The sequence below is a fragment of the Acanthaster planci genome, linkage group LG04 (genome assembly GCF_054643075.1).
Source record: "Acanthaster planci isolate LZ-2023a linkage group LG04, COTS_SCS, whole genome shotgun sequence".
NCBI lineage: Eukaryota > Metazoa > Echinodermata > Asteroidea > Valvatida > Acanthasteridae > Acanthaster > Acanthaster planci.
In genome coordinates this window covers 21,590,372-21,614,478 of record NC_141780.1, presented here as the reverse complement: position 1 = coordinate 21,614,478, position 24,107 = coordinate 21,590,372, and the positions used below count along the sequence as shown (strand labels likewise).

The following is a 24,107-nucleotide window of genomic DNA, read 5'->3' as shown; positions in this document are numbered from 1 at the left end:
AGTTACATTCAAAACTGCATTGAAATTCTTAAGTTTCAAAAATTCATTCAGATCGGCAAAACATCAAAAAAGAAAAGTGGGAGTGAACCATATTATTACTACAACCAAAATTGAAAGGATGCGGAAAAACTTAAAGAATCTTTCAAATATTTCCCGAATAGCCTGACATTATAACATTTACTCAGGCACATTTGGGGTAACCTCTATGTTTGCTTGTCATTCCTCGGTAATCTTGAAAAACTACTGCGATTACATGACATGTATATTCATCTCTTGAACGTCACAATAACTAAATACCAATCACACAGAGCCACGCTCAGCCGTCGGCCGAGCTGAGTTGGGAAAACATGATTGGCTGGTTGCTTTTATCGTGGTCGGCCCTGATTGGCTAAACTCCACGTGTGACCCTTGTGTAGCACTAGTGTATTTTTTAATTCATGGCAAGTGCCGTGCATTCTACTGTGTGCAGTCCATGCGAAGAACACGTGAAGAATAGCGAGGTGTTTTGCTGATTTGACCGTAAAAATGTCAGCTAAATTTTGGATAATCGGGCTCTTTGCCGTGCTTCTAGCAACGTGTAAGTAAAACTGATGTAGTTATGACTTTATTTCGCGCAGAATTTGTTTAATTTGGTAGAAAGTCTGATGACATGGATGATGTGTGAAGATGGATGGAAATTTTCAAGAAAATGTCTTCGGCTAGGCCTTACTTGTTCTTTTTTTCTGGAGGGCAAATATAAGACGTATCTCCACATGTAGACATGAAAGTGTACGCCAAGCTACATCCGTCTGTCTGTTGATGAACTTGAGAAAGATTGCATGATGTAGGGCCTAGCCTGCAGTCATGGCAGTGCTAGGCCTACAACATAACATCTCAGTGTTGGAAATCGTTGTGTCCCTCCTATTTCAGCAGCAGAAGACGAACGTACACATCCCTAAATTCAGTGTATGTATTAATAGAATAAATTAACTGGATTTAAGCCTAGGCCTGTACATTATCTGATTATTTAAAAAGATGTTAGGCTACAGTCTGAATTGACAAGTGGTTTCTTGGGTTAACTTTTAAACTCCAACCGTAATTCTTGGCTGAGTGTTGCTTCAGTAGGAGCTGATCAGTGACAACTTATTAAGATCAAGACATCGAAAAATTTTCAAAGAATTTGATGTGATGAGCATGAGGGCAAGAGTTATCAATATCAACCTACAGTTTGTGATGCGCATTGAGCTATTCATGAAATCTCCTACATGTACTTTACTTCTCTTTTCAAAACCTAAACGACAGTCTTGCCCTGCGGTACAAGTAAAAGGTAATTGTCATGTGGCATGATTGAGCAATTTGTATAGATCACTAACTATAACCATAATTTATTTAAAACAAATTCTATAGTGGTATCCCTGCCCCAGACCTCGTTAGCTCGAGTATAAATTGCAGTTTCAAATTTTAATGGCACACGAGAAAATGTGCTTTGAAGATTTCCTAGCCTTGGATGTTTACGCTGAAGTTACTCAAGATGAGTTACTCGTGGTCCATGGCCTATTTGGTAACAGTATAGGTTGTGTAGGAGTGGACACTTGGCGTCATCTTGTTGAGACATTGGAAGGTACCCATATAACTATGGGTCTTTTGGCTCGACTCAGCAAGATTTTGGCTCCTGCTTACTGCAGAAAGTGTCAGTTCGTACACTTAACCAACATTGCTAAGCATACTAAGAGGCGAATGGCCGTGGGGGACAAAACTGTCATTCATGTTGTTTTATTTCCCTAATGTAAGGCAATGCAAAAAACCTAGGTTTGGTGCTTAAAGAAAAAATCACCACTTGTTTTGCTGGACATGCTAGTATTTGCCTTATTGTTCAGTGTGGTCTTTCACAGCACGTACCGATGCAACTTTACTGGTAGCTAACCAACCTTGTCATACTTGTTAAAGCCTGAAGGTTTCACAGCTCACACACAGCAATCTTGTCATGTGTTTGCCTTGTAGCATTTGTGTCTGCTGCTGAGGAAACCGAAGATGGTGATGTGGTAGTGGAGGAAGACATTGGCAAAAGCAGGGACGGGTCCAAGACAGACGATGAAACTGTGGAAAGGTACTGCATATTCATGATCCAGTTCGTGGATTGGTGATCGCATACAACTCGGTTGAGAGAAATAAGGGGAGAGGAAATAACAAAGAAAAGATATAAAAGAAACTGAGATTTTGCTGATTGGTTTTTATCTACACGTCACCACAAGAATTTGTCATTAGTATGGCTGTTGATAAGAAATGAAAGTAAAATAATTTAGGAGTGAGCTGCTTGTTTACACATGTGCATAAGCACGCGTGCGCTCTATGATTGTCATGTCTGGGCATGATTAAAGAGGATTGAAAGCGTTCCTGCATCACCCGCTGTCTAATAACAAAAGTAATTGTGGATAGGAACTATCTTTGTAATCATGTGTTTGTAATTACATAGATGTACTTGCAGCGGACATTTTCCGATTGTCTCTCAGCTTGTGCTGCATTATAATTCCACTTCTGAGTTAATACATACGTGTAGTTGATGATTGCACAGTCCTGATCTACTTATGGCAGATGTTATCACAATAAATGTTAATGAACTGGTAGTTGTGGACTCGCATCCCATCTGGAGTGTAACTGATTATTGCAGACTGACAGGAAAAAAGTGGACGAGTTACTGGTCACTCAGCTTTGATACTCATTCATATAAAAGATTTTGAGTCTGTGAAGTTTAGTGAAACGCTGTAATATTTCCAAGAAGCCCTTTGGGACTTAGTGGAGTCTGATGTCCAGTGTCTTCCTTGCTTATATCCAGGGAAGAAGAGGCAATCAAGTTAGATGGTTTGAACGTTGCCCAAATGAAGCAATTGCGAGAATCTGCTGAGAAGCATGTTTTCCAAGCTGAGGTCAACCGCATGATGAAACTCATCATCAACTCACTCTACAGAAACAAGGAGGTGAGTAGTCTTCACCCGTCCTTCCAGCATTATCTTCCTTGTGCTTCTCCTGAGGTTGTTTCTGTCTTTCAAAGTCCACCATCAAATTTTGAAGGATTGTTTTTATTGCCATGCAGAATGAAGGAAGGTTGAACCTAGCCACTTCTACTTGTACATGTATTTACCTTGATATTTCTTGAAAGTTATACCACAAAGAATTTTGGTGCAAATTGGTTGCATATCCTTAGCAAAAGTAGCTGGAGAGTTGTGATTTATTCTGTAATTTTCAAGATCTTGGTCTGTTAGATAATTTTTACTGTTTCTGGCAAAGTAATTACATTTTTTCTTTGTGTTCATTCATTGAACTTCATTACCTGAATTTTAGTGAATTTATTAACTGCGAAACGTTTACTTCACAGATTTTCCTGAGGGAGTTGATCTCCAATGCTTCCGATGCCCTGGACAAGATTCGGTTACTGTCACTCACGGATAAATCTGCACTAGACGCCACAGAAGAACTTGTCATCAAAATTAAGGTAACAGCCGTCCCAGTTGATAATAGTATACACAAATAACTGGCTGCTTTGAGCGGTGTAGTAAAACTTCCCCACCAAGATGATCTGATGTGGCTTATTGTCCTGAGACAACACCATAAGTTATCGCTGTCACTTTGTAGATTTTACAGATTTGAAATTACAGTCTACAGATTGTTTTTACAGATGTCCACTTTCTGATTGGATTTTGTCAATGAATAATTAAGAAAAGAAAAGTGTATTGAGTTGAATGTTTCAATTTTTGTTTTCGTTTTCAGGCGGATAAAGATAACCACATGTTGCATGTTACTGATACGGGGATTGGAATGACAAAACAAGACCTCATCACTAATCTGGGTACCATTGCCAAGTCGGGAACCAGTGAATTCTTTGAGAAACTTTTGGTAAGGAGGCACATTGTGTCATTTCACATGTTTATGAATATTTAGCTTTCACAGCCTGACCAAATCAAGAGTTCTTGTGACAGTGAGTATTGCTAACACCCAAGTCAATTTTGATTTTCAATTGACAGACTTAATTTTTTCTTAAAGTCCATCTCCACCAATTCGATAACAGACCGTCATTGAATGTTGCTGGAGAAAAGCATTCATATTTTTATTTGATAATGTCAATTTTTATCTGTAGGAAACCAACTCGAATGATGCAGGCGATCTGATTGGTCAGTTTGGTGTCGGTTTCTACTCGTCTTTCTTGGGTAAGCTCATCCCACAAGCTGTTTTTGGAAACAAAGTTAGCAGCTACATGTGCTTAGGGTGTTTTTCAAATGATTGTTAAGAAATGGCATGGTGCCGTGTCATGTATCATGTTATTCATGAGTGGATTTCTAAAACAAGTCACACTAGCCCCTCCTCAATCCTCCAAAATCCTCTGGGTGGTTTTGGAGGATTTTGGAGGATTTTGGAGGATTGAGGAAGAATGGCAGAAAAGTGTGGCATTGTGTTAAGGTTGTAGGGTAGACCTTGTGTTGTTTATGTTCAGCCATGCGTATATTCATGTCTACAGTATACAGGTGAATTTTGAAAGATTAAGGCAGTGGGCACTCCTCACAGGAGCATATTCAAGAAATATTAGAGGATTTTGGAGGATTGAGGCTGAATACAATTGGAAGATTTTAAAGGATTCAGGGTGGTGCCATGCAAAAAGGCCTAGGGGGGTTTGTATAGGTTTAAGGCTATTATTGGAGAAATGTTATTTTAGTTTGCGTTGGAAAGAGCAAACTCATCTCTGTCTGTTGGTGTATCATTCAGTCTGGTGTCCCGATGAAAATGGACATTATGTGGGTGTTAAATGTTAAGGGCTCCTATTGATTTCCGTTGTGCAAGATTCAAAACTCAAAAGTGACCCTGGCAACAAGCCACTCATTTTGTGAGGTTGGGCCACATTTTTCATGCCTGGTTATTCCTTGTATTTTTGATTCATTAGTTCTTGTAATTTCTCGACCTGCAGTTGCCGACACTGTTATTGTGACTTCCAAGCACAATGAAGACAAGCAGTATATCTGGGAATCTAACGCCGGCGAGTTTACGGTGACAGAAGACCCTCGAGGTGACACCCTGAAGCGTGGAACCACAGTCAGGTAAAGTTCACGCTTCATGAAACATCGTGCTCTCACACTTATTACACTGGCATGTCTCTTGTCTCTGTAGTCGGCCAGCAGTTTGCCTTTCTTAATCTTCAACATTCCCTCAGATCAAATGAATTCCTGGTTTTGTTCTTTCACCTTCCAAGTATAGCGTTTACCCCCTACCCTCCCAGGTTCTTTAAATTCTAACAGGAGGTTTTAGAAGATTAGGCCAGATTAAGAAGTGTTTAGCCCAAATTATTTTACAAAGGGGCATGATTTCTTGTGGATGTGAAAGGCCACAAAATAAGAACGTGCCATCGCTTAGTGGCGGATTTTGGAGGATTGGAGGTCTGTTAAACATAGTGACAGCAGAGCAGAAAAAGATATTAAACATGTTGAGTTAGTCATGTCCATCCTTCTGCCTTTGTTAGTTTTTGGGAAATCAGATCTTGAATGTGATTCCTCTCTTGATTTAGTCTTCATCTGAAGGAGGAAGCCTACGACTTCCTGGAGCCAGACACCATTGAGAAGCTGGTCAAGAAGTACTCCCAGTTCATCAACTTCCCTATCTACCTGTGGTCCAGCAAGGTATGCTCTACTTACAGTCTTGCCCAGTAATTGGCCCCTGCTGGATGTGCAGTGTGTATTCTAGGCATAGGCAGGAAGTAGCTTAAGAGAGCTGTGAAGGTTTTGGTAGACCCACGGATCAACATGTATCCAACCAATCATCATCCCTATCTTCTCACCATTACTGTCCATTAACAAATTATAATGGTTGCATCACGCATGGTCATGCTCTGCTCTACAAATATAACATAGTTTGAAGTTGGACAGTTAATGTGGGTTCCTTGAGGTATTGCCTAGTTTGTCAACTCCCAATACCTCGGGGAGCTTGAAAACATCGTTGTCCAACTAAAATAAACAATGTTATAATTGTTTCACTATACATCGTACATATTTCAGTTCATAACCTCTGAAAATAAAAACATCATCTTGAAAGAAAAGAAAAGTCCAATCCTTTTGTTACACAGCAATTTGTTACCATTTCCACCGCATTTTGGACAACCTTCTTAGTGGATGGAGGAGGCATCCATATTGTCCACAATAGTTTGCAGTTTGGCATTGCTCAGCTGAAGAAAATGCCCTGTGCCCCCCTCTTTTCATATGAGCTGCATACTGTTACTAGGTTGGCACCACCACGAGTGCACGGTGCACCCGGGCAACAGTGCGTGTGTGCTTGGCAAACAGCAAAAATAGCGGCAGGCGCGTGACTGTGAATGCACCAATGAGAGTTTGGTGATTCGTCATGAATATTTATGAGATATAGTAGTTACTGCTATCACCTACTGGCTAATATGCCAACTTTGCCCAATACCACACCATGTAAGTTGGTGGGTCTTAGTTCGCATTGCGTTACACTCTCGAACCAGGTTTTGAATTTGATTTAATCTTGAGCATTATTAAAATGCACGTCAGATTAAAATCTGATACAAACATCGAGCAGTAATAATTGTTTTGTGTATTGGTACAAAAATAGAGATGACTACTTTACAAAGAACCTGCTGCTCCTTAAAATGCATTGCTTTGACTTTGAGTCGTTCCATCTTTTCTTGGATTTAGACTGAGACAGTTGAGGAGCCGATCGAAGATGATGAGGAAGGCGAAACCAAGGAGAAACCTGAAGGAGATGATGAAGGTAAAAGAGCAGGTCTTTATCACCTTCGGGGAGTGGGGAAGGAACCTTGTGTCCTTGATATGAGAGTAAACTTGCAGGAGCCAATGTTGGTGGCTTTCTTGTGATGGATTAGAGTGGAAAGAAAGTTGCAGTTTTGTTTCATTGAGGGCTTTGAGGTGTTGTAGAATGATACACAGTGTAAAAGTGATGAGTCGAGGCAGTCACATCCTATCAAAAATGACTCCTTTTACAAGTTTATGATGCTTGGCAAGTTACCTCGCTTTCAGAAGCAGATTGCATTTGACTTGAAGAAGTGTGGCTTTCCGTAAATGATCGAGTCAGGTAGGGTGGTAGTTGAGTCAGTCATGAGATTGTCTCCAGTCAAATCACAGGGAGGGCCCCAGATTACAGGTTATAAGCAGTGACAAGGTAACGTCACAGTTCATCTGAGCTGTTTGAGACTTGAACCGAGGCTGGGTGACTCGTGAGGATTTGATTCTGACTTTGGTGTCGTGGCACGGATGCCCGTCGGGTGGGACGTAACAAGATGTGTGCCTCTCCTTTCTGCAGATGTGGAAGTGGAGGATGATGAGGAGAAGGAAGATAAGCCAAAGACCAAGAGTGTGGAGAAGACAACGTGGGACTGGGTGCTGATGAACATCAACAAGCCCATCTGGACTCGCCCGTAAGAACTCTGCATCTTGGCATTGGTTTGCCTGTTGGGGCATTCTATAAATTAGGGGTCCAGAAGTGGGATTTTTGGGTGAACCTGTTACACCTGTGTAATTCAACATGAAAATTTAACGTGATTGAAATTGATTTGAAAGTGATTTTATTTGTTTGACGTGTGTTATTTAACTGGAAAATATGGTTTAAATTGATTTCAAAGTGATTTTATTTGTTTGGTAGGTAATTTGCATTACTTAATTGGAAGTTAAAGAACATGTTCTAAATTTACAAATCCGATATGACAGAGACGTTAAACAAATGGACCCCTAATTTTTTGGAAAACCTGTTTACACATTATGTTTTTTATATTGAAGCTTAAAAATATGTTAGGTTTGTTCTTTTGTTGCGTACTTGTTAAGTAAAATCCTGATAAATTAGATAGGTTTGCGGTAGCACCATGGATATATCTCTTTTTGAGTATGTTGGGTTCTGAAAAGAGCCGGTGATGCTCAAGGTATCGGACAGTATGCTCTGTCCATCATCAAGAGACTGCCAGTTGTCAGAGTACCACCGGTTCTTTCAGAAGCCCACATACTCAAAAAAGATACATCAATGGTGCTACCGCAAACCTGTCTAGTTTACTTGCTACCTCCGCCACAAAGAGCTTCAAATTTCATCTAAAATCCTGATGGTAACTCTATATCTGCAATTGTTACAGTTGATAAAAGAAATGTAGCCAATGGTTAGATTTACTTTGATAAATGTTGACCTGACCTGGACTTTTCCTCGCACAGAGCCAAAGAAATCACCGATGAGGAATACTCGGAATTCTACAAGTCTTTTACCAAGGCCAGCGACGATCCCTTGGCCAAGACCCACTTCACCGCTGAGGGGGAGGTCACCTTCAAGTCCATCCTCTTTGTGCCCAAGACGGCCCCGCCTCAGATGTTTGCTGACTACGGCAAGAAGTTTGACCATATCAGTGTGAGTGGAGACTTGTCCTTTGGGGGTGCACAGTGTGTGATTTCTTGTTTGGGGTCATGTTTGTCAGCATCGATGTTACCCCAAACACCGAGATTTTGTAAGAGATTTTTCTGAGGAGCCATGTGATTGGTATCCTTGGTAGAGCCGGGCGTACTTTGCTTTTTAACCTGGTATAATTTGTCATGAAATAAAAACGAAGTATTGTAATTTATCGTTTACAGACAATATTGGGAATTTGCGACGAAAGTAAACCACAGCGATTTCTTTACGACATTAACCTTCCCACTGCAGCAAAGAAGTTTTCTTCCAGATTTTTTCTGCAGTGTCTAGCAATATCACTTTGAAATGAATTGAATCCTGATGCACTCAAAAGTGTGAAGAACAAGGGTTGAGTGTTCAAAATGAATTTTAGAAGCTTTCAATATTTGGGGGTTGGAAGTTGAGTTTATGTAGAAATTGTTCTTACATCAGCTTTGTTAAAAATGCAACATAATAAGTTTTGATATATGGAAACTATGGCTTGGTTCTTTTGCGCGTGCACAGAGAGGGTACACCAACTAGAGCAACTCACCCAATTTGCTATCATTTTGCCCAATTGACTTTCAGCTTTATGTCAGACGAGTTTTCATCACTCATGACTTTGAGGACATGATGCCCAAGTACCTGAACTTTGTCAAGGGAGTTGTGGACTCGGACGACCTGCCCCTCAACGTCTCAAGAGAAACGTTGCAACAACACAAGCTCCTCAAGGTCATCAAGAAGAAACTGGTTCGCAAGGTGAGAATTCCGTAGAGCTCGTCTCGTGGCTCTCGGCTCGTGGCTCTCGGCTCGTGGCTCTCGGCTCAGAACAGAATGGAAAGTCTTGTGCACTGTGAGATTGACTTCAGTATTGCTTGGATTCTATTTGCATCTTGCATCTCTTGTTACATTTTGTTGGATACAGCAACAGTATTAGGGCATTCCTAACAGGTGGTCAGGTTAAAGATGTCATTTCAGGAGATGGATAACCGAGTCTTGAGTTTAAAGTTTGCCCTGTGCAGTTGGTTGGTGCAGTTTGGGAGAAAGAAGGCTTGGGGGTCCTTGATTTCACTGATGAGTGTTTGATGTTATCCTGAATTTCCCTTTTTTTTCTTGGTTCACCAAGATTACCACTGGATGCATGACTCTTCAGTAAGTAAGAACTTGCGCCAAAAAAATGGAAGCTATAATCCAGGTTTTGATTTTTGCCAAGTGTCAGCTCAGTGAAATTTTTGAAATCATCACCTCTGCTTTTATGGCTGGTACCAATAAAATATTCTCCCTTGATGACTTGATTATGTCTCTTCCCTGGACAGACCCTGGACATGATCAAGAAGCTCAGCTCGGAGGACTACATCGACAAGTTCTGGAAGGAGTACGGTACCAACATCAAGTTGGGCATTATCGAGGATCACAGCAACCGTTCCCGCCTGGCCAAGCTGGTTCGTTTCTACTCCTCTAACTCAGAGGACCAGCTGACGAGCCTGGCCGAGTACCAGGAGAGGATGAAGGACAAGCAGGAACATATTTACTTCATGGCCGGCAGCAGCAGGAAAGAGGTAGAGACAGATCGCATGGCAAATTTTTTTGTCCGGTTCAGAGATTTCATCGTCGTAGCTGACGCACTGGATCCTGGGGCAGTGCAGACAAACTGGGCAACAGTTTACTGTCGTTGAGTTGTGTGGTGTTGATTTCTCGGTTTGACTGGGATGGATACGAGTTGGAGAGGGGGTCTCTTTGGGTTAAGGATGCGGTTAGAAGCTGCAGGGGCATGGGTTAAGGCCTGCTGAAGAGCCGTGAAAATGTTCAGGTTTCGTACGCTCTGATGTATTGTCAAAGGTTTTCTTCAAGGCTAAAGTACAGTAGCTCAATATGTGCAGGATAAAATCTTCAAGTGTATATGAGTGTGTTAAGAAAAGAAAGTCGAGGAAGTTGAAACAAATCTGTAAGATAAAATGGGCAAGCAGCCAATCCCAAACAGATGTGAGTGAACTTGAGTAGGCTGATGAGAAGTAGACTTACCGACATGGGAATTGTTTTTGTGTCACCCTGTGCAGGTGGAGACCTCACCGTTCACCGAGAGACTCATCAAGAAGGGCTACGAGGTGCTCTACCTGACGGAGCCGGTGGACGAGTACACCGTTCAGTCCCTGCCGGAGTTTGAAGGCAAGAAGTTCCAGAACGTGGCCAAGGAGGGGCTGAAGATAGGGGAGGAGTCGGAAAAGGCCAAAGAGAGGCGGGAGGAGCTGGAGGAGAAGTTTGAGCCGCTGACCAACTGGCTGAAGGAGACTGCCCTCAAGGATGAGGTGAAGACAAAGTTGCATTTGATCTCTCAAAGCCTGTGATACGGTGTACCATACGCTGAAGAAGCCTGGCATCGTTGCAATAAAAGATTAACATGTCTCTCCTTGTCACAGTCCCTGAGCTTCTGATTACCAGACTCACAGTTTCAGACTTTTCACTTTTGAGATGCAATGTGTTTTTGAACTTCTGTGAGGGGGAATATCTTGTTTCCAGTTGGAACATTATTTTGCCAAATATAGAAAGCACATAGTTTTTGAAAAGGCTAAACAGAAACTGCCATTTTTGAAGGAAATTTGATATACATAGGCCAGTAGAGGGCACCATACATTTCATGAACTCTTTCATTTGAGAGTATTGTTAGTTGTCAATTGGAACGTATTTCCAATGAAACATTAGTAAAAGTCGGATTTGAGATACTCTCTGATAAATCAGTGATTGTCTTGTCTTCCTCCATCATCCAGATCAAAGACGCCAAAATCTCACAGCGCTTGACAGAGTCCCCGTGCGCCCTGGTGGCCAGCCAGTACGGATGGTCCGGCAACATGGAACGCATCATGAAATCGCAGGCCTACGCCAAGGCAGGAGACAGCAGTAACAGGTAGGCCATGGTGTATCTGGTTCTGAATAGCAAGTGGTGAAACGCGCCGTAGGGGCCCAATCATTGCTACATCCGCAGCAATGGCTACTTCTTAAATAACACAGGCAGCTTGTCTTTCCCTAGCCCTAGCCACGTCTACATCCGCATGACGTGGCTAGGGCTGGGGAAAGACAAGCTGCCTGTGTTATTTAAGAAGTAGCCAAGTGCTTTGGACACAGTTTATTATCTTAGGAACGCTCGGACCAATTATTAGCTGATGCCCAGCCTCGGACTTAAACGAGGAGCTATTTTTTACTGTGATAGCACTACGCTGAAACTTAAATGATTGAAAATGTTTCTGATGAAAACAAAACAATTGAATTCCACAAGAAATTCCACCCTCTCAATGTTGAGTAGGCTGTTGCATGGAAAGGCACAGCGCGACCTATATCACCTTTTCCTGGAGCGGGTCACAAATGACCATCTGTGTTGCCCCTTCATTGAGATAAATTTTCCAGGAAACATGGAAACATGCACTGCATGGGGATTCAGTGAAATGTCAGAAACACAGGATTTATTTTTAAAAAAGGGGGAATGCCTCAGCAGTGTATCAAATTCTATGTTCTTGAAGTTTGTGACAATTGAATTTTGTCTTCATGATATCAGAGATAGGTGTATTCTATTTTTGGAAGTGTATGTCACCGTATTTCCTTGATAAGCTTTCTGAGCATTATTACATGGATTGGTTCTGAACCTGCGAACCCTTTTTGCAGATAAGTCTTTGCAGGATAGAAATTCAAAGTAGAAAAATGGCCTCACAGAACAGGAATTCTTAAAGGAACAGCTTAAAGGTTTTTTATTAAACAACAGTCAAATGACTTTCTGATTTTGAATTGGTGTATTTTTATTTATTCTTTCAGTTATTACGCCTCCCAAAAGAAGACCCTGGAGGTCAACCCAAGGCACCCATTGGTCAAGAAGCTCTTAGCTAAGGTGGAGGAGGACCCTGAAGACCAGACCGCCAAGGATCTGGCCGTGGTCATGTTTGAGACGGCTGTCCTGCGCTCGGGCTTTGCCCTGCCGGACTCCTCTGGCTTCGCGGGCAGGATTGAGAGGATGCTGCGGCTGGGAATGAACGTGGACCTGGATGAGAAGGTGAGCACTGAGTGATGAGTGGCTTGAGTCCACCTTGGCCATGAGGCACTAACAAGGAGTGATGAGTGGCTCGAGTCCACCTTGGCCATGAGGCACTAACAAGGAGTGATGAGTGGCTCGAGGCCACCTTGGCCATGAGGCACTAACAAGGAGTGATGAGTGGCTCGAGTCCACCTTGGCCATGAGGCACTAACAAGGAGTGATGAGTGGCTCGAGTCCACCTTGGCCATGAGGCACTAACAAGGAGTGATGAGTGGCTCGAGTCCACCTTGGCCGTGAGGCACTAACAAGAGCTGCTTGCATTTTGGTGAAATCTGATGCTGTGAACCATATGACATTACGCAATGTGTAGCCCTATAGAACAAGTCCTTGACAGGGGCATGCAACTTTTCCTTGGATCAGCTGATTTCCTCGTTTTTCGCTTTACACTCGTGCCACTGAAAATTGAAAAACATTGCACAAAGTCTTGTAAAGATGGGAAATTCCTTGTTTTTGTCAAAGTCCAAGTTGCATGCCTGTTGATACAGTGGGAGACTTCTGGTGTTTGTCTGTTGGTTTCATCACATTTAAGCTGATGTGCAAATGTTTCAAATGGTGCTAACAATACTGGACTGGTCACATGGGACTGGTATATCAAAGACGATAAGAATTATTGTCCATCCTGTGTCATGACCCTGAGGCCAATATGTACATGGTTTACATATGAAAAGAGATTGAACATGAAAAACAAATGGAAAAATGTTAATTGTAAACAACGGCATGTTTACAACCAAATCACCACCTTTAACCCGTTCACACCGGGATTCTTTTGACGGCGACTGCTGGGCTGCGGTATGCCCAGTATGCAAAGCTCCGTCCAGCAGCAGGCCCACATTGAACCAGCAGGTGCATGGTGAATAGACTGTGTGTGTGGTACGTACTAATCCTCACACAGAGCCGCAGCGTTTGCCGTCTCCCGGCTCGAAGGGGTTAAGGCTGGTTCATACTCACTGTGTATTCGTTGTGTACGCAGCGCGAAGGTCAATTTTGAGGTGTCTGCAGTGCGTGAACGAAAGCGCAGTGCGTAATGAAAATGCGCACCCTTGCATGTAGTTTGTGAAAATAATGGATAGTGCGTACGCACCAAATGTATGTGTATTTGGGGAAATTTTGAATTTTTGTCGGATACGCACATGCAGCCAAGACTGGAGAAAAGATGAAAGTGTGAATGTCAAATGCGGTGTACACGCTGTGGGTGTACACCGCAGCCTGTATGAACCAGCCCTTACAGAGTGTACACCACAACGACATGAATTCATTAAAAAAAACAATTAACACAGACAGAATTAGACTGAACAGGGTAAACAGAATGGAAAGGTGAAAGGTAACAGTTTTGAAAAACCCCTCAATATTAATATTTATCAGGTCAATCAAGTATGGGATCAGGTTCCTTCTGAAATTGGAGGTCTTTGCAGGAACCATGGCAATCTTGCTTTAGTTCCAGAGGTTGCTTCCAATCGAGATGGAGGATCTAAAAATTATGATTGTCTGGCAAAATTGAGACAGTGACGCTGTCTCCTACTGGACACTAAGTTAGAAGAAATCTATTTCCTAGGCGCAGGTGTTACTTCCTGTGTTGGCTTTATGCCGGTAGACATTTCTCTCTTCTGATGGCTGTTAATGCATGGATTGTTGCATCTTTAGGTGGAAGAGGAGCCCGAGGAGGAAGAAGACGAGGATGCAGAAGAGGCGGCCCAAGAAGAGGAGGAAGATGAAGGAGAAATTGAGGATGAAGAGGTTCTAGAACCAGTGGAAGATGAGCTAGTCAAAGTAAGTTCTTAAAAACCATCGCAGTTTGTTGTAAGTAGCAGTGTTTCACTGATGCAGGAATTGGTTGTGAGAGTGGAGGTATGCACGTCCAATGCAGTGAGGGATAGGTTTTCAGATCACCACGGCCAAACCTGACCTATGGGCTGTGACACCCCTCTAGTGGCGCTTGAAATTGAATCAGGCATGCAACTTTTCCTCGGATCAGCTGATTTCCTCGTTTTTCACCTCACATTCATGCCATTGAAAATCAGAACACACTGTACGAAGTCTTGTAAAGATTGGAAATTCCTTGGTTTTTTGTCATAGTCCAAGTTGCATGCCTGGTAGTATCCGGCGGAAGTAGAAGGGAAATCATGAGATTTAGATCGGGGGGAAAAATGGGGTCACTGGCCACATTAGTACCATGTATATGCTAGTGATTGGTTTCTTGCTAAGTTTGCTTAATTAAGTAAGCAGATTTGCTGTTCCTTTAAGCCTGTGTTTGTGTTGACCAGTTTGAAAGATACATGCATGTTCATTTTTGGTGAGAAAGCAAACACGAATGCCATTTTTTCAAGCGAGATCAAACATTTGATCTACAAGTTCGCAAAAGTTGTAACACGTTTCAACTTGAGCAAAGTTTGTAGCAAACTTTCTTCACTTAGGGTTTGAAGAGAAGTACTAAGGTTCTAGGACCTCCGTGACATGTGATGTCCTTAAGAGGACAGCAGGGTGGTACATTGATAGTGAAGATGATTGATTGATAACAGTCCATCATCTGTACAGTTGCTGTTCAGGTTTACATTGAATCAAGCGCGAGAGGTTCTAAAAATATTGAAAATGGTTGAAATTGTGTATTAAACAGATGATAAAAACACATTTTTGACCATTCACGAATACATACCAATGCCAGGGAGGCAGAAGGGGACAAACTTGGGTACCTTCATCGCAAAATCTGAGTAAGAATGTCGGCATGATGCTACTTCATGCCATGTGGAAGAGAAAAACCCTCTACGAAATCAGTCTCACATCTTGTGGGGCCCCTGACTGTACTTCATGCCATGTGGAAGAGAAAAACCCTCTACGAAATCAGTCTCACATCTTGTGGGGGCCCCCAGACTGTATCTTGAAATTGATTGTAATAACACCGTATGTCTTGACTATTTTTTTTCCACAGGATGAAGAGCCTTCAAAAGATGAGCTCTGAGGGACCTTTAGGGAAGAATCTTACCTTCTTTCCTTCAGAAGTCCATGTCACCTCAATTTCCTTGCACTTGGTGGAAAAATTATCACAGACTTGTCCAAAATTTTGCCATTTGTTTTTGCAACTGTCAGTTTGTATTCTTTCGTTAATGAGTGCAGAAAGGGTAAACTAAAGTCCAGAATTTTCTGCTTTCTGAAAGTCAAATTCTGCTTTCTTCTGCTTTCTAAATTTTGTGTACAAAAACTGTATGTGACTGTACATGTGTACTGTAGGCCTACATTTACCGTACATCTACAAGGTATCTTTGGCATAATGATACATGTAGAGCCTACACGCACCATGTCACTGTGATCTTGGACTGGTCCCTGTCCCTATTGATTTATTCATAAGCCGTGAGACGTCTGGGCACTACGTAGGAACAGGGAACTGTGTGATCAATACCAAATTCTGCGATATCGCAAAGGAAAAACAGGAGGGGAAACGCTACCAAATGTTACTTTCAAAGTGAGTTCAACAGTGAAAATCAGTTGTCAGGAGGGGAAACGCTACCAAATGTTACTTTCAAAGTGAGTTCAACAGTGAAAATGAGTTGTCATTCCTAATTTGGGTTCTATTTATTTGATTGTGCGTAAATGATAAAAAATATTGGTTTCATTTATTATTTTTGTTAACGAGAATTGCATTTTCCACTTTTTACCCCCAAATCCGTGATTTTTGCAGATTCTCCGCAAAGCGGAAAACTCTGGACTTTAGGGTAAACTTCAAAACTATGTGTAATTTTTCTGTCAAGAGGCATTTCTGGTAAAATATTTGCAAGGTTTTTATTGAAAAAGTGGTAATTTGTCAGTTTTTGTTGATGTTTGGTTATTGTTTATAAATAGAATTGTCATCCTTAATGCTACGGGATTACTTGACATGATTCAGTACCGAGCCATTATGAAACTGAAAACCCTTTCTCAAAGTTCTGCTCGTGTAGTTTTGATAAAATTTATGGAAAGTGCTTCATTGAATCAGCCAAATTCCATTTTCCTTTCACATGCTGCACAAAATTTGTATAAATTTGTCATTCTAGCTCCATTTCCATGTGTCTGGGAGGTAAAAAAGCTTTTAAAAACCATCTTCATGCAATTACTCACGATATGGTGTGATATTTCAGATTGGCTGTCAGTTTTGTAAAAAAAAAAAAATTGAATGGATGGATTTTAGAGTTCTCAGAGCACAGCACTTAAAGGATGTAAGGAATTGTTTCCTGATTAGTGACTTAAGACATCACGTTGTTTGTTTCTTTGCAAGGAATAAAGCAAACTCCAAATGAATTATTTCCAGTATTTATACAAGTACTCTTGGTTTCCCGTGGCCATTATAAAGAAATGTGGTTAGAAAAATATATTTTATGTCCAGATGGAGAAAAATGAAAAAATATGTGTTAGATTTGTTATTGGTTTTCAACCTTGGCATGCTTGTATTGTTCAGTTTGATTCCAGTCTCCTGAAATTTGGCACTGAAGTAGTTGGTTAGTAGTGGGTTACCTCCAACGATGAACAAAGTCAGTGGATTTCACATCTCATTGACAAACACAAAGACATAATTTTCCGCTGATTTTAGGAAAAATAATAAATTCTTTAAAACATTCAAATCAGGAAGCTGGTGAAAGGACAGAACAATCTTTTAATTGTTTTCATACGTAGTGTTTATTTCGTGAAGTTTATATAATACAAACCATACAGGCCTATTGTTACTGGTACTGTTTACACTGGAGACCACAGTTTTTATACAGAGCTTTCCATATCGCATTTCTGGATGTTGTTATACACATGCACACTTACGCCTCACAGGTGCTTTTGTTACGTGGCGGGGTTTGGTCAGGGAGGGGAGTGACTTGACGGATTGCACCCGCTAAGTCTTGTGACCTATGGTATCAAACATCAAGAAACATAGCGTCCTCCCAAAGCAAAGTGTGTCGTAGCTGTCAGTCATCAAAAATAAAGCCAACAGTCAGTACCATACACAGCCTACTGATGTGTTGGGTACAGAATAAAAAATTGGCTTCATTTTTGGTAAACAATACCTAAAACACTTGGGGTTCGTTGATGTTTGATACCCACTATAGGTCACGTGACTTGACGGCGCAATCAGTCTATAGGACCGTTTCAGATGCTAGGAAACTGAGACACATGAAGTGAAATAAGTTTAAATAAACTGTTGTTACTTCACTAAGGATAAAAGTTCTGATTATGATGGACATTGTAACCGGTGCGCCCAATGAAAGAACCACACGAAACTGTGGCAAATGGTCTGTGTTACTGAGGTGAAGTAAAGTTTGGATTGGGAAATTCGTTAACTCCCCATAAACATTGTGTGAACTTTGACCGGCAACCAAAACAGCCAGCTTGGAATGGCCTAATATACTTGATGTTCATGAACACAGTGCACAGGAAACCTTTCACTCACGTTTATTCCCACTTTTAAGAAAAAAAGCAAAAGTACTTGTGCAAAACTTTCTCCCTGTGCGCAGCTTTCTGTATGTTCAATTAAAGTTTGACGTGTACAATCCATACATTAACCAACTTCTTAAACAGTTTCAAAATGAAGAGGAACATTAAGGGAAAGCACAGTCAAAACCCCAGGAAGAGAGTTCACAGCACAAGGAAAATGACTTTTCTCCATGTTTGTTTTACATGAAAGAACACAGGAATGCTCACACAAGCACAGGTCTGTGTACACCAGTGCAGCGCCATCTAGAGTTCTTGCTCAGAGCCGATAGGAAGGGAAGAGGGACTAGCAGGCATCAACTTTTCCCCTTGTTTATAGAATTACACTAAGCAATCATACAGGCACAATGAAGGTTTGTATAGGCAAAGGTGACCACCACAAACAGCGAGGCTTACACAACATTTAGGATGAAACAGATGAAACTTTAACACAAGATGTTTCACACAAACACAAGTTGAGGGAAGAATTCGGTATTAAAAAAAAAACCTAGGTTCCAGGGATATCATGCAACATTTCATGACCTTGACAAAACTTGGTACCAAATTAAAATGAAACAATCCACCTGTCTTTTGTGTCCAAATGTAGTCAACAGTAACTTAGGCATAAGTGGAGTAAAGAAAATCAAACAAAAACCATTTCCCTTAAAATGGAGCATTCTTCAGACTGATAGCAGCTTGTTTCAATGATTAACTAGAAAACCTGTCTTCAAGCAGCACTGGAGTCACAGATACCTGGGGTCAGGTAACAGCAAACACAGGGGAAAAAAAGCAAAGGCAACTACAGAGGGCGCTCTTTTTACTTACTGCCACAAGACTTAGGCCCTTGTTTAAACCGTGAGACACATGTGGCAAAATGTAAGGTGGGGTTCCCATCACGGTTTCACCACCTACTCCCAAATTTTACTGTTCTTCTGACCTTGACAAACTTATCTGCCGAGTCCTTGTATTTTGTATTATTATCCTGCATGAAAGTCTGACATCAACAACGGTTATTTGCTAAATTCTAATTTAGCCAGTCACATACATGTGGAGCAATGTAGACCAAATGAAAGCTTCCCTTTTTACAGCCTTCCCTCAAAAGAAATGATCCCTTACAACAGCCGTCAGTTACTTATCTGAAAGTTTCACCCCAAAGAAACCAGCATTGTCAAACACAAGCCTGCTGCATCACTATACTATTAAGTAATTCCAATACAGAATATTAACTCCACTTATTGATAGGTTTATGGATAAAACCTCACTTAAATACAGAGAAAGTTCATAATATATTTTCTGATGTGGTGTACTTACAATTTACAATTTACATGTAATGCTGCACTTATAAAGAAGCTAGCATCAAAGTCAGTGAACAGAGAAACATAAAATAATATTACAAATTTCATCCAAGTCAAACAAGTCAGCTGATGTAATGCGCAGCTTAGTTTTATACAAGTACAACTTTTAGATAAAACAAGAAAATGATCAGTAAATTGTAGAGGAATTTAAAGAGTTTATAAAAAGTGGATCTGAAAAAATTTGTTTACTGTCCTGCAACAGTTCTTGTTTTAAAAATCTGTTGAGTTTTATGAATTTTGCCCAATGCAACAAATCTCTATACTTAAACTTCACTTTTGAAAATTCGATGTTTTCTAAAGAAATGATTATGAAAGATGAAGTGGTGAACTCAACAATTCCTTGGGCCGATTACAGTGTCAATAACTATTACTTTTTACTTTTTTTCAGCCAAGCAGAACCACTGAAAAAATTTTGATTTTAAAAGAATTTACAAATTGCAACCACGAATGTCTTCAACCATGCAATTCCTTCCTCTTCCATCCATGCCACATCAGCATGGATCACTTTCTCTGCTCATCGTCGTGCTGATTCCTCAAATAGCTCCACGTAAAGACAACAACGGCTGACCCCCAAAAATGGGGCGAATAAACACATTGGGGCAGTCGGCCTGCTCTGTTGGAACTCTGAGACTGATTGTGAGGCCAGAGCCCGAGATCTAAACTCTTCTCCTTTGGATAGGAGAGAGTTCAGGAGTGTATCAAAGCAATATCTAGAGAACCTGCCGGAGATTTCTACTGAATCATCCCCGATAACCACGCTCTGATTATTTTTTTCTTTTCCTTTTGTACAGGTAGATGACATACTTGCCCTGACTCCGTTCAAAACATTTCTGGCACCTTTCAACCTCATTTGGTGTTTTCATTCATCTCTTAAGGCCCTGGCTGATAAATGCCTGCACACTGATTGGCTTGTGCCGGGATCTTTCTTGTTCATGATCACTGAAAAACAAGTTTGCCAATTTCCGTTGAACCTTTGCCATTTAAACCTGAAATGCTGACAGGCTCTGGATGGTAATATTGAGAAAGAATTTTAAAAAAATAAAAAATCAAAAGCAAAAAGTTTCCCAGGCACAAGCTCTTGTTGTCACTTCAATTGCAAAAGAAAAAAAAATTAATAGAAAGAATTCTAGTAGACAGCTCAAAGGCAAACCATCGATGTTGTCTACTGTCATCAATTTGATGAGATGGATAAGAATGTCCTCTTTGGAAAATGCTTCAGAAAAGGGCATTTTGAAGGGTAAAGAAAATGCCACCGACCTGAGACATGAAACTGAGATTGGGGGGTGGGGTAGATATTTAGGTGTTTTGGAATTTGTTGCTTAAAGGAAATACATTTTTCAGGGCTCATGAGTGTAGTCAGAATTTGTTGAAGTCTTTCCCCAGACAAACTGGCAAGAATATAAAGGGAATATGGATGCACTCAACAAATAATACTTAATCTACAACCACGGTATCAAGATGACTCTCCACTGAGTATTAGCTGCTTGAAATGTCTTTCACCAGCTTATAAAAAAACATCAACACATGAGCGGATCTCTTGCACTTCAGTTATAAATATCTGTACATTTGGCTCATCATTTAAATCATCAACACGTTGCTGTTTGTGTGTGTTCTTCTTTTTCACGCAACCGAGTGAGTCTTTAGGGCCGTCATACTGTTGTGACGTTCAGCAGAGGGTTGTAGAAGGCTTTGGCTGTTTCGGGACTGACTCTCGTCCCATGGACCAGCATTTCCTGGATGGTGGTGAAATCGTCCAGCATCATTTTCCGCCCGCTCTTTTTCTTCAGCATCTTACGCTGGCTCAGTTCCACAATGTTAAGCTCTTTTCTGCCTTCTTCTTCCATCTGCTCCTGCAGGCATTCCATGCGAGACTGCACCATGTACTCACGGCGAAGCCGCTGGTCTCTGGCCCGCTCCAAGTGCCGTTTCCGGTCCTCCTTGCTCCAGTATCTACCCAGCTTCATCTCGCTCATGGCCTCATCGTCGGTCGTCAGCCCACCACGCTCCTCCTGGATCTTGTTGGCCCGATCCTTAAGGATCTTCCCCCGGGTGTTCTTTTTGGTTATGTACCGTGTGCCGTCGCTTCGGATCTTCACCTTCCACTCATTGTGGTTGATGATCTTCTTGCTGGGCTGGCTGGTACCTAGTGTGTTCTCCTCATTCTGGTTGACCAGATGCAGGTAGCTGCGGTAATGCTTGGCGTGGCTGGGGATGGACATGATAGAGGGGCAGGACTGCAGTTTCTGGGCTGGGCCCAGGGACTCCAGGCTCTTCTTGAGCTGACGATTCTGCTGCTGAAGCTTCCAATTTTGCCGGATGAGATGTGCCGCTGCTTCCTCCTGCTGCAAGAAGTAAGGATTGCGCTGGACAAACTGCTGCGCCCGCAGGTGGGGATTGGTTGCAGGTCGTCGGCGGTAAGGCTTGGAGGGATATGGTGGGGCACCGGCACCACTGTCTTTATCGGTGGCCGTCTTGACTGGACTTGATTTTTCTTTGCCTGATCCTGAGGAGCTGGAACTCTTTGATCTGTCCCTGGAGCCAGAAGAAGATTTACTCCTACCTGGACTTCCAGGGACTGTTCTGGGAGCTCGATGCTGCCTTGTGGAGCCTGACGAGCTTGAAGTCATGGTCTTGGTTTCCTTTTCACTGGGGCTCATCCGATGGAGGCTATTGTCCGAGTTTCTTAAGCCATCGAGGACAAGCTCCGTGGGTCTGTGCGTAGGACTCCCCACCTGTCCATTTTCAACAATCATTTCTAATTTCCTGGACTCTAGCTCAAACCTTTGATCCTCTGGCTCCTCTGGACTGACCCGAGGCTGGCCGTTGGGTTCAAGGTTTTTCTGTCCGTTCTGCTGGGCCACCCAGATGCTGCTCTTACTGTCGTCCCTGTGCTGTGTGGCTTCGTCCTGATCACTGGCGCCCGACCGATTCCGGCTGGTGCGGCTGAGCGAGTCGCCGCTCAGGCTGGTGGTCTCCATAGAGTCCGATCCCAGCCGCATGACCTTTGACTCCTTCCCTCTTGTGCTCTCGTCCGTGTCGCTGCGCATGTGCTTGTCGCACTTGCTCTCTAGTGCTGCCTGGAACTTCATGCAATCCTCCAGTGAGATCTCATGGGTGGGGAAATCTGCCTCCGTGGCCCCGTTGGAGATGAAGCTGTCATTGCTATATCGCAGGTCCCTGTTGCCTAGCCTGTTAGCCTGCTGCGGGGCATACTTCCGGTGCGTGCTACTGCAGTCATCTGGCATGTTCTCCTGGCCTGAGCTTTCGTCGTTGCGCACACTCTCATCTGTAGCTCGGCCGACCCCACTGTCTTTTTCGTGATGCAGGGAAGTCGTCTCAGTGGTTCCCGTTGTGTCTGTTTTGCTATCGTCATCGAGTTGTCTGCTGTCCTGTATCAACAAAGAGAAACAAAAATGTAGAACATGAAATGAAATAATTTCCATTATTGAAAATTTAAGCCAAAACTGAGACTAATCAAAGACAAGTGAGATATGCCAACACTGGGCCTGACCCTCAATAGTACATATTAGGCCCTCCTGATTGACACAATAGTCTTTTATCATTTGACTGTCAGGAATTACCCCAATAGATAAAGAAACTAACTTCCCATCAACACAGTGGATTTGTGTATTCAACTGGAAGTATTCACATCCAAACAACACTTGGGTACTAATAAAATCACAAATTGGAAATAAACTGAAAATCAGGGTGACTGTTAGTTTTGCAAGGCAGTCTATCTACATGCACATTTTGGACTACAGCTGAAACAGAGGCGATTATTTTTTACCCTAATTTCACACACACAAAAACAATGGGCTTTCCTTATATTTTTCAAAACTTTCAACAAAAAGTGGATGTGGATCATGGGCAAGACCATTTGGACTTTAGCTTCTACGTGTAAATAAAAATGAACGAGTCATAGTGATGTGCTTCTGTTTTGTTTCGGTTGAACGTGTCAATATCACTTACACACATTATAGGAAATTTGTAAAATGTGCTGCAGGGAACAGCACAAATTTTGTTACAGTTTTCCTGAAAAATTCTCGGCACATTTTGGAGTCAGGAATTCCCGAGAGTCCAACAACTCAAGACACTGGCCTAGAAAGCATCAGAGACCAAAAAAGATTAAAACGGCATCGAGCAACACTTTCAATTTGTTGGCAGGTCGTTCACATCTGGCCCCCATCACCCTGGTTCCCATATTCTGAAGTTTGCACAAACTTCCACTGCATCTTTTTTTCCCTCCTCAACTGACAATGGACCCCACTCCACTGTGTTGACTCAGGCGTAAAAACACGGCTATCAATTGCAAATTGCTGGCCAAATACGGTGCTTCATCGTTGCCACACACAGTTCGGTCTTTCCTTTTTTCTTTTTCCCTGCCCGACAGCGGTATTGTCAACTGCTACGTTGCGGCATCCTTTGGTGAGGCCTGGCTTGTGTGCATTTGATGGTGTGGTGTACAAGTGATCCGTTTGTTTGGCCAAGGAATAGAGTCCTGATGTCTGCCACGCACGCTGAAACACTATATTTGGAGTATGATGAAAATCAATATTTACGCTAAAAAGGGGGGCAAATTCCATTATGAAGACTCTAGTGGGTAGTATTCAAGTATTCAAGCAAGAGAGGGAAAGAACCTTTCTGCAATGTTAAGATCGAAAGAGAAACTAAACTTTAAAAGAAATGCTCAAAAAATTCCTGAAATACGACATCAAGATCTGTCATCCACGTTGAATTGTTTGGAACAAAAGAGACAATTTTTTCCCAAGAGTTAACATTTTTGACAACAATTTACTTTCCCCTCTCCAATTTTCACATCACTGGGAAAAGGGGATTTTTGTGTCGGAATGTTGTCT

The 24,107-nt window shown here is 42.0% G+C and overlaps 2 protein-coding genes across 2 annotated transcripts in view; one reads left to right on the top strand and one right to left on the bottom strand.

The window, feature by feature from the left end:
* The first annotated feature begins 420 nt into the window (after nt 1-420).
* LOC110984443 (endoplasmin-like) lies at nt 421-16,741 on the top strand. The gene is made up of 18 exons (XM_022244652.2): nt 421-577; nt 1,981-2,086; nt 2,813-2,954; nt 3,353-3,469; nt 3,745-3,870; nt 4,112-4,181; nt 4,934-5,063; nt 5,528-5,639; nt 6,672-6,747; nt 7,297-7,411; nt 8,190-8,379; nt 8,986-9,156; nt 9,714-9,956; nt 10,455-10,703; nt 11,163-11,299; nt 12,199-12,433; nt 14,117-14,242; nt 15,399-16,741. The coding sequence occupies exons 1-18, from the start codon at nt 526-528 to the stop codon at nt 15,426-15,428; spliced, it is 2,427 nt and encodes an 808-aa protein (XP_022100344.2). The 5' UTR covers nt 421-525; the 3' UTR covers nt 15,429-16,741.
* LOC110983030 (E3 ubiquitin-protein ligase PDZRN3-like) overlaps nt 16,601-24,107 on the bottom strand; it is a 169,201-nt gene continuing 161,694 nt past the window's right edge. The window contains exon 10 of the mRNA XM_022241894.2: nt 16,601-22,640. Coding sequence (XP_022097586.2) covers nt 20,901-22,640 — 1,740 coding nt within the window. The 3' untranslated portion in view covers nt 16,601-20,900. The remainder of the gene's footprint in view (nt 22,641-24,107) is intronic.

Coding starts and splice junctions, on each gene's coding strand:
- LOC110984443 (XM_022244652.2), top strand. CDS start 526: ATGTCAGCTAAATTTTGGATAATCGGGCTCTTTGCCGTGCTTCTAGCA. Junction 4,182..4,933: donor TTTCTACTCGTCTTTCTTGG/GTAAGCTCATCC, acceptor CTCGACCTGCAG/TTGCCGACACTGTTATTGTG. Junction 9,957..10,454: donor CCGGCAGCAGCAGGAAAGAG/GTAGAGACAGAT, acceptor CACCCTGTGCAG/GTGGAGACCTCACCGTTCAC.